Source organism: Neopsephotus bourkii, unplaced genomic scaffold (assembly GCF_033783945.1).
Source record: "Neopsephotus bourkii isolate Nb327-2 ecotype Australia unplaced genomic scaffold, CSIRO-AGI_Nbou_v1 NB_821, whole genome shotgun sequence".
Taxonomy (NCBI): Eukaryota; Metazoa; Chordata; class Aves; order Psittaciformes; family Psittacidae; genus Neopsephotus; species Neopsephotus bourkii.
In genome coordinates, this window is record NW_026901317.1 from 923,918 (window position 1) to 940,485 (window position 16,568).

At 46.1% G+C, this 16,568-nt stretch overlaps 2 protein-coding genes across 3 annotated transcripts in view; both read right to left on the reverse strand.

Annotated features, from left to right (window-relative positions):
• Positions 1-7,015, reverse strand: part of LOC133213451 (T-cell activation Rho GTPase-activating protein-like) — a 651,891-nt gene extending 644,876 nt beyond the window's left edge. Inside the window, exon 1 of the mRNA XM_061355660.1 lies at positions 6,488-7,015. Coding sequence (XP_061211644.1) covers positions 6,488-6,618 — 131 coding nt within the window. The 5' untranslated portion in view covers positions 6,619-7,015. The remainder of the gene's footprint in view (positions 1-6,487) is intronic.
• Positions 4,954-6,071, reverse strand: LOC133213446 (rho GTPase-activating protein 20-like). Of its 2 annotated transcripts, XM_061355657.1 has the most exons (3): positions 5,949-6,071; positions 5,601-5,726; positions 4,971-5,318 (listed from the first exon to the last, which is right to left on the reverse strand). In XM_061355657.1, exons 1-3 carry the CDS (start codon positions 6,054-6,056, stop codon positions 5,259-5,261), a joined length of 294 nt encoding a protein of 97 aa, XP_061211641.1. In that variant the 5' UTR covers positions 6,057-6,071; the 3' UTR covers positions 4,971-5,258. The 2 variants fall into 2 exon arrangements, with proteins under 2 accessions (XP_061211640.1, XP_061211641.1); XM_061355656.1 differs by having other exon boundaries at positions 4,954-5,318; positions 5,601-6,071.
• Positions 7,016-16,568: the final 9,553 nt, after the last annotated feature.

Consider the following 16,568-nt stretch of genomic DNA (forward strand, 5'->3'; position numbering starts at 1 on the left):
CAATTAAACATCATAACATTTTGGGAAGCTGCACAATTATTTTTGAAGGCCTGGAGTTTGTTTATTCTCTTTTCATTGCCAATTATATCAAATAGAAAATATAGGCAGAGAAAAATTGTTTTGGTTATAAAATCCAACTTAAATAAATGTGTGTCAGCTCTTCTTCAGTCAAGAATAAATTTCAGGAAATTTGAAAGCTGGGGAAGGAGATACTTGGGGAATTGGTACCACTATGCTGCTTTCCATCTTAATCTGCTGAGGTTTTTCCATGTAAATCTTCAGAGTAATCAGAGGAGCAAAATGCAAAACCACTGGGTTACTTAACAGAAAAAATGTTTTCATCAGGTAAAATAGTAATATAATGCTGTAAGATTAGTATGGACAATATTGTACAGTAGATTTTTGTTCTGAAAGTCAATAGCATTTATAAACTGTCAGTGTAAGAGAGCTTAACTATATTCTTGAGGTACAAAGATTTTTAAGTCCATCCTTTATACTAAAATTGTTTACAAATACTGGCTTAGTACAAACTGAGTACAAACAAGTAGCAAAATGATTCATTCAACAAACAAACAAATTTTATATGATAATTGTTAGACTGTTCTGTGTTGCAGAGTTGTGGTTTAAGCCCAGCCAGCAACCCAGAGCCACGCAGCCACTCGCTCACTCCCCCACCATTCCTCCCTCTGCTCACAGAGAGATGGGGAGGAGAATTGAAAGAATGTAACTCTAACGGGTTAAGAACAGTCCTGTAACTAAGGTATAACACAAAACCACTACTGTTGCCACTAATAGTAATAAAGATAAGGGAAATAACAAGGGAAGAGAATACAACCTGCTCACCACCCACTGACTGGTACCCAGACTGACCGAGCAGTGATCTGGCCCTTTTGGGTAACTGCCCCCAGTTTATATAGTGAGCATGATGTGCTGTGGTATGGAATACCACTGTGGCTAGTTTGGATCACATGTCCTGTCTCTGCTTCTTCCTGGCTTCACCTCCTCCATGGCAGAGGATGAGACTCAGAAAGTCCTTGGTTGGAGTAAACATTACTTAACAACTACTAAAAACATTGGGAGAAAAATGACTGCTACTGCTGAACCCAGAACACAAGGCAATGTGGACAGCTGCTTAATTTCCTCTGTCTCCAAAGCAGCAATACCAGAAGCCCATTGGTACTCTTTTGGGTCTTTGAAATACTCTCTCCTGAGGTAGGCTATGCCAAGGATGCATGGAGCCACTGGACTAATCACAATAGAGTGCTTTTGCCACTCCTTCCCAGTTAGGCTGTTTTCAGCCTCCAGTGCAGTCAACTCTTGGGATCCCCCTGTTACTTCAGAAATACAAATGGGTTTCACCCCTTGATAGCTTGATGACATCAGGGTACACTGCTCACCAGTATCCCCTAGAGCCTTATACTCCTACAGGACTGATGTGGCAGGCTGTCTGATCCTCAAAGACCAGCAAACCTGATTGTCCCTCTCCTTCACCTGTCTGGAGGCAGGGCCCCTCTAATTGTGATACACCACTTGCATATTGTGTAAAGGAATTAGAATTCCAAAACCTTTAGAATTCTCAAATGCTGCTGTAAACAGCCTGGTGCAGGAGGGGTGTGTGTGAGGGAATGTCTCCTTCATAGGCTGATCCACGAAGGAGACAAAAAGGGTGTGTAATTGCTAAAAAATTCCACTATATGTCTCCCAAAGTATAGAGGTGATGACCATGCTAGGAATGCAAGCTAGACCAGCTTCATGATAAATTACTCTATTGTATTACAAGTCATTACCATAAAGTACAGCGAAACAATAACCTTAGCCCTGACCCCCCCAGCTAATAAACACTAAACCAGCAAATACTGACTGCAAGTAAGGAATGACAGGCTGAAACTCTGAGCCCAAGTGCAACAACTGTGAGAGCAAATATATCAACATTGTGACTATTAATCCAAAACAATGAATGCTTGTCACAAATATGATTATACACAGTCTGGTCAGATCTGTCATTATCTCAATGTTCAAACCCCACTTTGGGCACCAAAAAGAACTGTTGTTGTTGATGGGAAACTTGACATGAGCTGACAGCGTGTGCTCGCAGCCCAGAAAGCCAACCGTATCCTGGGCTGCATCAAAAGGAGTGTGACCAGCAGATCAAATGAGGTGATCCTGTCTCTCTGCTCTGCTCTTGTGAGACCCCACTTGAAGCGCTGTGTGCAGTTCTGGTGTCCTCAACATGAAAAGGACATGGATCTGTTGGAACAAGTGCAGAAGAGGACCACGAGCATGATAAGCAGACTGAAGCATCCGCTGTCTGAAGACAGGTTGACAAATTTGGGGCTTTTCAACCTGGAGAAGAAAACGCTTCGTGGAGACCTCATAGCAGCCTTCCAGTATCTGAAGGAGGTCTATAAGAATGCTAGGGAGGGACTCTTCATTAGGGACTGCAGTGATAGGACAAGGGGTAAAGGGTTAAAACTTAAACTGGGGAAGTATAAACTGGATATAAGGAGGAAGTTCTTTACTGTGGGGGTAGTGAGACACTGGAATGGGTTGCCCAAGTAAGTTGTGAATGCTCCATTCCTGTCCAACATCCTGTATGGCTTTGGGGTTTTACTTTTCCCTGAGGAAGATGAGGAGTCTTTCCTATCATTGCCAGCTAACAGAGAATAACTTTTAATGCATCACCTAGATTTTAGGTGAGGTATACTTGAAGCGGCTGTCCCCTTGTAACTTACCAGTTCTTTCTAACTTTTCCAGGTGATAAAATACAATCTCCTTTCCATAAACAGAAGTTTCCTACACTACTTAAATTACTCTCTTGCTAAGATAGCCTGTGGTATGGCAACATGGCCAAGAGATCTGGGGCTTTGGTACTGAATGTGAAGAAGGATGGAATGAAAGCATAGCCAGATCACAGAAATACTGACCAGTGGCTTCTGGGCAAAAGTAGTGCTTTTGTTTTTCAGATCAGAAGAAATAGCAACATACTCAAGTTCTTTCCTTGTCAAGAGCTTTTCTTGGATACAAATGTCTCCTCAGGTGTTTTAGGAGAAAAACCAAAGCTCCACGGAGAAAGAAAAGGCTTGTACAAATGCAACCATTGCATGAATTTTTTGTCTTCTTGGACAGGTAATTATCAGACAGAGAGAGAAGTGAAACCCAGATGTGGAGAGAGGAATAAAAAGGGAAGGGACTCATGCAGAGATTGGCCAGATATGCATTTGACATTTTATTTCTGCATAAAAATGGTAAAAAAATTCAGAAAGGCATAACACATATGAAGCAATGCTGAGAACTGCAGGCAGTCTTCACAGTGTATCCCAGCAAATGCAAGGGGAGTATGTGTAATATCAGTCACTCAGCCCTCTTACAAACTAATCACACTGTTAGTACTCAGACTTGAGACAGATTTGTTTGCAGAAGGCTGGGACATCTGCTATCATCTCCCAGTTTTTCTCCCATCATAGTGCAGAGGGACCTGGGGGATTTTTTTTTTGTTTTATTTTGAGGGCTGGGTGGGAGAGGGTTGTTTGTTTTTTGTGTTGGTTTTTGTTTGTTTGTTTGAATTTTTTTTATTTTATTTTTATGTTGGTTCCTTGTTGGGTTTTTTGGTTTGTCTCTGTTTCTTCATCTCTCTGCCCATCATGAGCAGTTGTCAATGAAAACACAGTGATGCAGTTCAGTGCTCCTTTCTGTTGCCTGCCTCCATTTTCTTTTAGAAGCAAGATTCTCCTTACTTCTGGACCTTAACAGGTCTCTAAGATATGCAGCTGTATTCCAACAGCAGGCAGTATTCTTCGGAGCTTATCTGAATCTTTTTCAAAGTGTAGTTCTTCTGCATTCATAAATATCTTTCTGTCATTTCTTTCCTAATCCAAAGACTTTCAGTATACTTTCTTTTCTGTTTTCCATTCTGCAGGATGCAGATAGCAAGGCAGAGAGATATGACTTTTGTAATTCTTTCTGCTTTTATACTACCACAGCTGAAAAGCCACGCGAAGGGTAGTCTTGTGATGTAACATGAAATTACTGGAAGTCCTTTCCAACCCTAACTATCCTAATCTTAACTATTCTATTACCCTATGAAGTGTGTACTCAAACAATGTGAATTAACTACTACCCTGAAATGTGCTTCCTATATATCCTATGTCCTATAATGTGTTTCCCAGACTATATCCTAAATCTATCCTAAAGTATATCCTAAAATTTCTTTTAAAAAGACATAGTAATAGACTAACAAACATAGTTATAAACACGGTAACAATTGTATTAATAAACATAGTAACAAGCGCATTAACATAATCATATCAAGGTCCAGAGGCCAGCTCCCCACTTTGGGAGGTCCTCCAGTGGGTGGGCATTTGCTGGCAAGGCTGAGGAGTGAACCAGCAAGGCCTCCTGCAAGGGCTGGGATAGGTCTGAGGGTGCTGCTCTGGCTCCTGGGCGAGGTGGTGCATCCTTCTATCCAGAGCAGAAGGACATGGTGGCTCTGTCCTTGCTGCTGCCGAGGTGGTGCTGGGGCCGCAGGCTGGAACTCCAAGACCAGGTAGAAGAGCTCATCAGGGGAATCCAAAGCAGTAAATGGGCAGCTGCAAGGGCAGAGTCAGAAGGCGTTGATGAAGCTATGAGGGCAGGAGCAGGCGAGACTTGGCACCTGGGTTTTTCAGAAGTATGCTGTAAAAGAGGTCATCGCTAGCACAGGAGAGAGGCTCCTTACTGGCAACTACAGTGCTGCTTTGGTTCCTTCTCAATACATGTAATAGCCCAAGAGCATGAGAAGTTGACAGAGATGTGCATTGCCCTCTTGCCAGGCAGCAGGGCTCGGCAGGGAGCCCTTGGAAGGTGGAATATGGTCCTTTCCAAAACCCAAGCAGCAGCATTCCTCTCTCTGTCATACTAAAATGACAGGATGGCAGGCAATGCTGGGGTAGTATGTTTCTTCTGACATACATGTTCCACCTGTCCAGGACCCTCCTGTGCACCTCAGTAATGTTTTCTATACTCAGAGCTTGGCAAAAAGATGAAACACAGGCTCTGCTACATTCCTGGGTGCCTTGTTCTTCACCTGCTCGAATTTCTTCAGTCGCCCATCCCTGAGAGCTCGGTTTTGCTCTTCTTCTGACATGGTGGCCCATTGCTGCCCTCTTCCCAGGCTGCTCTTCGCTTTCTGGTATTGCATGAAGAGCCTGGGAACCTTTCCATTCAATAGTATTAGACAGGTGAAGCCTTGATTACCTTGAACCAAGCAAAGCCAGGCAGTTTTATCTTTTCTCCCCAGAAAAGCTCCTCTGCTCTTCACTCTCAGGAGCAACAGGAGGTACCTGCAATGCCAATGTGTAGGTTAGCAGGGGGCAAGGACTTCCCTGCAAAATTGCTACCCTAGCTCTAAAAGGCACATCCTCTGCATGGGTTTGGTCAGCTCAGCTGAGCCAGTTGTGGTGGGATCAGCTCACAAAGTGGGATGGCCAACGTGCAGCATCCTTGCTCTGCAGTTTGGCAGAGCTGCAGGCTGGTGGATGACTGTGCTTGTACCTGTGGTGGCAGCAGCCCCACCTTCTGACGGGGAGGCTTTTGTTGTCACGCTGCTCGTGCACTTCTCTTACCTCTGCAGTTTCCAGCTCTGCTTTTGGTGCTGGTGTCTCCTCATCCCCCTCTCTGGCCAGCCCAGCCACCTCCTCTCCAAGGAGTTCCTCATGGTGGTCAATAAGGAACTCCATGAGCTGCGTAACCTGCACACAGCAAACCACTGGTTTCACTGAGGGGGCTGATGAGGGCTCAAACAGCCTTTCCCAGCCTGACCTGTGTTTCTGTGCAGGAAGGTGCAGCCGTGGGGCTGCTCTTCCTGGCTGCTGCCCATGGCTTTGCTGACAGGAGGAGGCAGCCAGGGACCTCTGAGCAGCAAAGCTGGGCTGGGCTGGGGACGCTGTAGCCGGGTGGTGAACACAGCGTACCTTCCCTGTCTCCAGAGCCAGGACATCCAGGGTCAGCATTTGGGGTGGGCTCAGCAGGTTTGGTGCCAGGCAGATGGCCAGGTTCCCTTCAGTCTTCGTTGTGGCCATGTTCTTGCTGATGCTGTTAAGCAGTGACAACAAGTGCTGGAGCAGGAGCAGGTTGGCCTCTGGTAGCTTGTTGGCCACCCTGAGGGAAAAGGAGCACAGCGTTAATGAAGTTGGTGTTGACAACACAGGTCTCCCAGGCTGATCTCACTCAAGGCCACTGCCTCCTCTACAGCAGAGGAACTGCCTCTGCTGAGATACGGCCACCTCCCTCCCTCCCCGCCCTCCTGAAAGAGGCGCTGGTTGGAACAAGCCCCAACACCTGTGGGAAGTGCTCCCCAGAGAGAAAACCTTTTTGGTGCCCCTTTCCCCCAAACATAAACCCCACAGCAGCAGGAGGTGGCTTGCAGGAGCCATGGCTATTTCAGGCAGGCCAATGCTTTGCAGCTGAGTCCCAGCCTGTGCCAGTCCCTGCTGGCTGCTGCCACACTTACCCTTTCAGTGCTGCCAGTCTCTCCTGCCTGCTGGTCTTCTCCATGGCACTCATCCACTCCCTGAACCGCTGGGTGTTGAGGAGCTTAGAGATGATCTTCCGGAGGCGGTCCTGCAGTGCCAAGGGTTCCATGTGAGGCTTTGGCCACTGCCCCCAGGAGCACCCACAGCATCCCCAGCCCTCTGGTTCATGAGCAGGTGGCTGGGTTTGTGCTTGTGCTCCCACAGGTGCCCATCAGCACCAAGAGAGCCAGGAGCTGCAGGGCTCTGGGTCAGCAGGGCTCACCTTCAAGAGGACAGCCAGCAGCAGCACGGGCTGGTTTTCCAGCTGCACCAGCACCCCGCTGTCCAGGGCCTCCCTGACCTCGTGGCAGGCGCGCTGGCTGGCTGCCAGCTGGAAGATCCCCTCTGTGGATGGGCCATGCTCATTGAGCAGAGCCAGCAGGTCCTGAAGGCACAGAGGAGGAGAGCTGCTGGGCTGGAGACAGACCCTCAGGTAGGTGCTGGGGACAGCCTCTCTCTGGAGGAGGCAGTGGGATGGGTTGGGATGGGATGGGATGGGGAACCCCTGTCCAGGCTGGCTTACCTTGATGGGCTGTGGCAGCATGCCGTCCTGGCTGCACAGATCTGCCCTATGGACCTGGTGCCCCTACTGCAGCCAAGGTGCCTGGCCATGCCAATGGCCAGGGCAGCCTCCTTCTGCTCCTGGAGTCCCGCCTGCTGCTAAGAGAAACAGAGCAAAGAGCTGTGAAGTACCAGGACAGCGCTCCCAGATTCCTTCTATGCTGTCTCCCTGCCACTGAGGACATGGTAGAAGGGTCATCATTTGGGACTGAGGGGCCCCAGGGCTCAGCTCTCTCCTGCTGCAGAGTGATGGGGATAGACGTGCCCTGTGGGAAGCAGAGTGGCAGCCCCTTGGCAGCACATGAGGCCGCCTGCAAGAGCAGGAGAGAAGGGCCATCCTGCCCCTGTCTTCTCCACACTCACCATTCACATGGCCACATCTGCCTTCAGTGCCTGAGAGGACAGGAACTGGCAGCTGCTTGGCACCAGCCTGCAAGAAATGGGCTGCACTCACCAAGGAGCCCCACTGCAGAAAGGGCCCCTGGAGAGCTGCATCAGCCTCTGGCTGTGTGTGAGAGGTAGGGATGGGTGAGATTGCACCGTGAGGGACCCTGACCTGAGCCTGGCACTGGAGCAGCTTCTCCAGGCTGCCAGCATCCAGTGTCATCCCCAGGGCAAGGGGAAAAGAGCAGAAGGTGAGGAGCGATGCAGCTGATACTGGGCTGGGACAGCCCCTGGGGGTAGCGCAGAGGCAGGAGGGACACTCACAGCATGGCGGCCACTCAGCTCCTTCAGCACCATCCTGATGGATGGCAACTGGGTCACCCAGGCTCCCTGAACTCCTTCTGGTGGTCTGTGCATGGGAAGGGGCAGAGAAAGAGCTGTGTGAGATCCAAGCCAGCTCTTCCCTCTGCTGCCAGCCTGGGGAGCACTTCCAGACTGCAAGGAAGAGCCAATACCACCCAGCAGTGGAGTGGGAGCAGCGGGAGTGGTGAGGATGGGGCTGGGCAGGTCTTGGCTGGACACAGCTGGATGAAGCATCTTCACCAGATGTGCCTGCTCAGCAGTGGGGGCATGTCTGCCTGCAGCTCTGGGGCACCTCTGCTCAGCTCAACAGAGGCGTTTCATCATCATTTGGATGCCACTCATGGAGCATCCCACCATAATGGGAGCATGAGCAGCCCAGGCTGCAGCGTCAGGCAGGGCTTACCCAAGGAGGTCGCTGACCCAGAGTTCCTTCACTACTTGGGAGCTGCCAAAAGAGAGGAGAAACAGCCTCAGTGCCTGCTGTGCCCCAGTGGATGATGCCCCATGGTGCAGGACAGAGGTACTGCCCACCCTTCTGGGGGGACATTGCACCGAGACTTTCCAGACGGTGACAATACAGGAGCCACAGGGCCAGAGGAAGACAAGGGAGCTGGAGGTCTTCCCTTCCTCCTCCTCTTCGGCAGCATCGCTGGCTGAGCCTTTCCCAGTGCTCAGCACCTGGAGCAGGCCCAGGGCCAGGCACAGCAGTGGGCGCAGGGTGCTGCCAAATCTGCACAGAATAGTGGTTGTGAGCTGGAGATGGCTGAGCCCACTGGCTCCCCTCTTGTTCCTGCCTGCCACAGGCATGACCACTGGTACATCCAGCACCAGAATGTTGGGCGGTCTGGAACTGTTCCTTGGCTCTCTCAGCTCTGGTGTCCTGATGCAAAGGGCAGGGCTTGGGAGGAAAGGCAGCTGGGCTCTGGCTGTCTTAGCTTTTCTTGGCGATGACCAGGGTGTCTCTGAAGAGGAGGAGGTCCCTCTTCTTCCTCTGGCCATGGCCCTGGGTCACCTGCACAAGTGCCCGGAGCAGCAGCTCGGGAAATGCCAGGTCAGGTTCACACTGCTGGTCAGGGCCAGGGTCATCCCTGCAGGGCAGACAGTGTCGGACAAGAGCGAGGAGGCTGCTGTGGGGCCCGGTTATGCTGGTGCATCCCTGAGGTGTGGGGGAACCCACCTGGACCCACAGCAGCAGAGACACTGCCCCATCCTGACAGGGCTGGGGGAAGACTTGTAAATAAAACACTCGTAGCGTTCAGGAGAGAGCCCTCCTCTACAGGAGAGAAGGACCCCCAGTGCCACTGGTGCTGCCACTCGCAGCACCATCCATGCAGACACTGGAGCTGTGCTGGGCAAGCACCGGGTTAGTACGGAACACCATGATGACCTTGGTTCTGGAACCTGTCCATGTCCAGCCTTGCCCCCAAGGTCTCCTGCCTTAGAATTGCAGTGTCCACCAATGAAAAGTCATGGCTCCTACAGCCATGGTCTTCTGACTCACAGGACCTGGGGAGCCCCAGGTCTACCAGGCACACTGAAGACGAGGCAACACAAAAGCATTAAATGCCTCTGTCACTTCTTTGTCCCCACTTTTCAGTGGCCATCCTCATAAAGTAAAGGTCCAATACTTTCCTTAGGCCTCTGCTTGTTATTAGCATACTTCAAAAAGCCTTTTGTTGTTGTCTGACGGAACACTGACCAGTTTCATCTCTAGTTGAGCTGTGGCTTTTCATGATGTCTCCCTCCATGTGTGAACCACAGCTCAGCAGTCTTCCTGAGAAGTTTGACCTTGCTTCTAGAGAGCACACAATTTCTGTTCCTGTCTCAGTTCCAGGAGGAGTTCCAAGCTGCTCTTCTGCTGCACCTGCTTGACTTCCATTGACACGATGGGATTCCTGTTCCTGAGCTTTCAAAAGCTGGTTCTTTAAAAGCAAGCAGCTCTCATGGTCCCCTAAATCCTCAAAAGCTCATGCCCAGGAGACCCTGCCAGGTAGGTCCTGGCCCCTCTGCAGCTTCAGTTTTGCTCTCTTCATACCCAGGGTAGCAAATCTGCTGAACTTTTCCCTCATGACACCCAAAGCATGAGCTCAAGGTCTTTGGGATTAGGATGGCCAAGACAGCCTCCTACCATCACACCTCTCATGCATCCCTCTTGATTCACAAAGAGCAAGTCTAGGAGGGCACCTTTCCTAGTTGGCTCATTGAGTACTTGTGGAAAGAATCTGCCTTCCTCAAACTTCAGGAGTTCCGCAGCCTTCCTTGTCCCAGCAGTGACAGTATGGTAGTGCCAGCTGAGGTGTGGGAAATGGAAATCTCCCAGAAGGATGAGAGCTACTTATCCAGAGATTTCTCCTAATTGCCTATAGAATCCTGTCTGTGTCTGTCGTGGTTTAAGCCCAGCTGGTAACTCAGTACCACACAGCCGCTTTCTTGCTCCCTCCATTCTTCCCTCCCCCCCAATCCCTGCTCCCAGAGAGATGGGGAGGAGAATCGAAAGAATGTAACTCTCACGGGTTGAGATAAGAACAGTCTGGTAACTAAGGTATAACACAAATCACTACTGCTACCACCGATAATAATGATGATGATAAGGGAAATAACAAGGAGGGAGAATATAAAAATAAAAGGGGAAAACGAAAAGTAAAAAATAAACAGCAGTGCTGCACAATACAATTGCTCACCACCTGCCAACCGATACCCAGCCTGACCCAAGCAGTGATCTGGGCCTTCCAGGTAACTCCCCCTAGTTTACATACTGGGCATGATGTGTTGTGGTATGCAATACCCCTTTGGCTAGTTTTGATCAGTTGTCCTGTCTCTGCTTCCTCCTGGCTTCACATTCTCCTGCTGACTGGCAGAGCATGAGAATGAAAAGTCCTTCATCAGGGTAAGCATTACTTAGCAACAACTAAAGCAGTGGTGAGTTAACAGCTTTGTTCTCAGACAAAAGTAAAAAATACAGCAGTACACCAGCTACTAGGAAGAAAAAAAATTGTTACAGCTGAGCCCAGGGCAGTATCCACCCCTTATTCCATACCATTCACGTTGTGCTCAGAGCCCATTTTTTTTTTCAGTATAACAACACTTTTTGTCCTAGATATATATAAATAAACACCCCCCCACACACAGAAAGAGACAGGTATCAGTCCCTAGTCCACAGATCAATCCCTATGAAGTTGATAAATTCATTCCATAATGTCAGGCTCCATCTCTTGTAGCAGTCTTTCAGGGCAGGAGAGACAGTGTGTAGTATTGGGTTGGTGCCTGCTGATGACACTGCTGAACTCGTCTGGTCACTGCTGAGCTCGTCTGGTTTTGTCAAAGTTCATTCTTTGCTGGGGTGATGATCAGAGCAGGATGTCAGAGTCAGTTGATGTTGACCTGAGGACAGTTCTGCTGCTGCCTCTGGCTTTTCCCATGACTGGTATCTAATAGAGCCTTATACTCCTGTGGGACTGATGTGTCAGGCCATCTGATCTACACAGTCTGGTAAACCTGATTGTCCGCTACCTCCACCTGGCTGGAGGCAGGGCTTCTAGTAGTGATCACAATATTGGTCACTTACATCTGGTAGACAGGGATTATTTTTCTTTATCACAGGAGCTGGAGCAAAATCAGCTCTTCCACTCCATCTGGGAACCTGCTCATGAGAGACTGAAGCCACAGCTTTCATGGAATAATCAGCTTTGACATTTGTTCTCCTCTTCAATTCACGCACCCATTCCTCCAGAGATGCGACAGTTTTTCCACAGCTGAATTGATGGAAGTGGTGAGATTGTCTTTGAACTCTTAGAGTTGACAAATCACTTCATCCACTGTTGGTGGTGCTATGTCATGCCAGGTCATTGATGCCAGTGAGTGTGCAATATGATGATGGTGCACTCCATGTAAAATTCAACCACATGGTTCGTGTACATTTGACTTCATCTGAATCTACAGATGTATTCCCAGCATCCGGCCTATGAGAGATCATCTCTAGAATGGCGGATTTCCTCATAAACTCGATGCCTTTCTCTATCATGGTCCAGTTGGCTGAATGACTCATAACATTGTACTTGCAGGGAAACCTTTCCTTCGCAGCTACCAAGAGCTGCCTCAAAAGGCTGAGGGACAGTTTCTCTTTTGCAATTGCTTTGTCAAGTCTCCTTTCCCTGGCAAGTGATCCCAACTGCTTGGCTTCCCTACCTTCTAGTTCATGACCATCGGTACCACTGTCCCAGCATCAGAGAAATCAGGTGACTGTGTGACCACTGGATGATGGCTGAAATCTTTTTGCATATTCCATACCTCGGTCGAGGTCCGGGGTCGAGAAGTCACCTTTTCTTCTCCCTCTTCCTCTGATCCACATAATAATAACTCTTGTCCAGATGCTGTCCCATGTAGTAAGTGGATTGGTTCTTCATCTTTCTTCACTGTACAGGTTGCTCTTTGTGCCTCTTGTTTACTTTTCCCCTTGAGTACAGGAGCAACCAATATTGGCACAAATTGGTCCTCTGGTTTAGCTGCAGTGATTGTCACTGTGGTTGGAGTGTCTGTAGTGTGTGCCACTAGGGTTGGAGTGTCTGAAGTATTTTTTGTTGGGGTTGGTGCAGCCACTGTGCTTAGGGGCTGAATAGCACCAGCAACTGCATTGACTGCTGCTGTTGAGGTTTGAGTAGCTGTTCTACTTGTCACTGGAGTTGGTGCAGCTGCTGTACTTGAAGTAGGAGTAGCCGCATTGTCTATTGTAGTCAGAGTTTGAGTAGCTGCTGTACTTGTCACTGGCGTTCGTGTGGCTGCTATATTTGGAGTTGGAGTAGCTTTGTTGCCTGTTGCTTTGCCATCAGATCCAGAGACATCTTTTTCCCTTTGAAGGTGTGGGTAGTGTTGAACAGGGTTCTGTAAGCATAGGCCAAGCCCCAGCACGTTGCCATGATTTGTCCCTCTCTGGTATGGCCAGAATGACAATACTCCTCATTTAAGTGTTTTACTAACTTTTCTGGATTTTGCACTTGTTCAGTGGTGAAGTTCCAAAGCACTGAAGCGGCCTCCTGGCCTATATATTTGCCCATACTATCCGACACACCCTGCCACTCATGACTGTCCAGCCTCAGGGAAAATCTCTTGGTCCTCCTATATCGTCATCTAACCCCAGACAAGATCCAAACCTGACTCTGGTTAACTTTTGACATGAGACAAAATGATCATGGGTAAAACACACTATGTGCCAACATGGTGATCCCCATCACAATCAGCAGGCAGGTCTCAAAGGTATTCAAAAGCCATTCAAACCCTTCAGAACTCTCAAATGATTTTGTAAATAGCCTGGTCGGGGAGCTGGGGTGTAAGGGAACTTCTCCTTCGTAGATTAAAGACCCGAGGAAAAAAAAGATCTGTAATTGCTAAACACTTCCATTATATACCTCTGTACTGGTTTAAACTCTGTCAGCAACACAGTCTCACTCGCTCACTCCTCCTCTTCCTCCCACTCCCGCTCCGGGAGGGATGGGAAGGAGTGAAATCAAAATAATGTAACTCCCACTAGTTGAGATAAGAACAGTCCAGTAACTAAGGTATAACACAAGCAACTATTGCTACCACCAATAATAATAATGATAAGGGAAATAACAAGGGAAGAGAATACAATACCACCTGTCAATATCTAGCCTGACCAAGCAGTGAACTATCCCTTCTGGGTAACTCTTAGTTACCTCCTGGGCATGATGTGCTGTGGTATGGAATATTTCTTTGGCTAGTTTGGGTCAGGTGTCCTGTCTCTGCTTCCTTCCAGCTTCCCGTCCTCCCTAGCAGAGCATGAGACTCAGAAGGTCCTTGGTCAGAGTAAACACTGATGTTTTTAGTTGTTGCTAAGTAATGTTATCAGTGTTGTTCCCAGGCTGAAAGTCAAAACCAGAGCACTGCACCAGCTACTAAGAAGGAGAAAAATGACTGCTACTGCTGAACCCAGGACAGTAGCTAGTATTTATTCCAGGAACAGCACACTACAGGTGAGCACAATGAGAAATTTATCCTTTTGGCTATGCTGCTAATTATGCATGATCAGCAAAATGAAATATCACAAGAACAATGTCAGATATTATTACTGATATTTCTTCAGTGATATCAAATGGCATGATTACCTGCAAATACCTGAGACTCGTTGCCTGTATTACTTCATATGTAAGGAAACTGTGAAGGGTTTTATTCTGTATCATTGGACTGTTGCAGAAAAGCAGAGTGAAAGTGAAATGAGCTTGAGAATGTGAAACCAACAGGCAATATTTTTGATCTCTCAATGCTTTTTGGTGGTAACAAAACAAAACATGATGTAAAAGAGGAAAGGGAGAGAAAAATAATATACTCATTCTTAGATACTACACTTTCTGCATAGGGATAAACTGTGATTTTATGATTAACCGCAGTCATAGAGAGTTTTGTCTTCAGAATACTGATACTGAATTACAGTAAATACTGTCAGACTTCTGAAGCAGAATTGCTTTCAGAGTGCTTCTCACATGCAGGAAGAAATAATCTGAGAATTATCTGTAATGGCAGCTGCATGTTCTTTAAAAATTTTACTGTTCTCTGCAAGCCTGAAAATGAGTAAACAACATTTCTTCTTTTGCAAGGAACACAGATTCACTTCCTCCCCCTTTCTCACAGTAGAATACCTCCGCATCAGATATTTCTCTTGTGCACTGTGAATTTAGAAGTACATAACCTCTGGACATCTGAAGGAGGTAGGAATCCTTGGAGTTTTTTTTCTGTTCCCGTTTCTATGTTAGAGAATTTAGACCTCCAATCCTTAGTATTGCAGTTGTGTCTGAAGGTTAAAGACAGAATCCATGGTTCTTCATGATAATTCTCCTGCACAGCTGTGAAATTAAGCTTGTGGATAAAAAGCAATAACTTGACACATTATCTAAAATTATACTTGCACAAGAATATTTTAAGCATTGAAAAGGCTTCTTTTACTATAAATGTCATCATACAGTTTAGATACAAGAATTTTTTAGTTCAATAATATTGTTTATTTATAGAAACCTGGGGTAGGTTGGTATTTACTAACATGCAAAATGTTTGAGATACCATTCCCTGGTAGTTTAGAGTTTATATACATACAGACATCTGTGGATGCATTAGATAGATAGATAGATAGATAGATAGACAGATAGATAGATAGATAGATAGAATGTATATTTAAATTTTTACAGGTAAAATGAAAATACAATATAAATAAGATGCAGTACAAAGATTTACCATTGTTTAGGGTTTTGCATTTTTTTTTTTTCAGAGGGAACCAAGCCTGTTTTCAAATATTGTTAGAAATTCTTTAAATAAATGATGAATAAGTATCTGAGTCACTTGGTATGGAGACAAAATGCCTTTTCACTGTACACACACAAGAATTACTAATTTTTCTTCTCAAGTTACTGGGTTATTTTGTCTGTCAGTTTCATATATTGATGTTCACTCTCCTGGATGCTTTATCACAAAATTAAATCCAGATATCTTGTGTTAAGTTTAATGGTTGGTTTTTAGTTTTGCTTTGGTTTATTTGTTTTATAAAACTCATCCCATGTAGTACATTTTATGCTAATACACTATCTTACATGACTGCACCTTCATTAAAACAATCACTTTGGTATAAAATGATAACACAGTATATCTTACAGAATATCACTCAGAAATCACAGTAGCTATAGAAACAACAAATTTTCTATCTATCTAACACAAGTGTATCAAACACAGTGGTGTTTGGGGGCAAACAAGTGAAAACAAATTTTTCTGTTATATGCTGTTCCTAGTTGTGGCCACTCTAGACCTTTCAAAAGTTAATTATTCAAAACCTTATCTTGCAAAGACAATATCCCAAGCCAGCATTTGTATAACATGTTTAAATATATGGGACAAATAAGATTTACACTGGAATACCTATCCTGATACTGCTATATCTCTGTGTTTAGTGCTGGGCCTCAGTTATATTTAGAAATCTTTCTAAGGTTCATTATTTTTTGTTAAAATGTTCAAACATTCCTCAGAGGCCAACTCAGTAATTTAGAATCCTTCATCCTCAAAATATAACCGTTATATGGATCCAAAGAAAAGCCAAGTGGTACTACTCACCAGACTATCAAATAACCAAAATAAATGCTAAAATCCAGAAATAGTAAAAAATCCATTAATAATAATAGAATTCAGGAATGATTTAAAAAAAAAAAAAAAGCTTAGGCATATTAATTGAAAATAAATCAGTCAAATATGTGAGATTTATCTGGCCAGCTGTGTATGCGTAGCTTTAGAGTAGAATTCACTTCTAAAGGTAGTAATCTAAAGATGCATGATGCTCTAAAAAGTGCTTATTTCTCCTTTTCGATTTAAAAGGAATCTTGGAGTGAGTAGCTTAAATTTAGATATTAGTAAACAGCTAACAATTAGTACACAACTAAAATTAGGTAAGATTATTATATTTGCCTGCAGCTCTTCGATTAGTGGAAGTCCTTGAGATAGCACTAGGAAGTGGGAAGTTATTCCTGGGAAGTATTGTGATATATTTTCCTAAAACTTAAGGCACACTAAACATTTGCAACTGGTCTATGTTTGAGACTGGATAATGGGTCAGTGGTTCTTTGTTCTATTTCTTTCCTTGGTAGAGAATTCATTCTCTATTAAATTTTCAATAATTGATATTTCCCAATCAGATACCTTCCATGAGAACACAGTAGCTAAAAA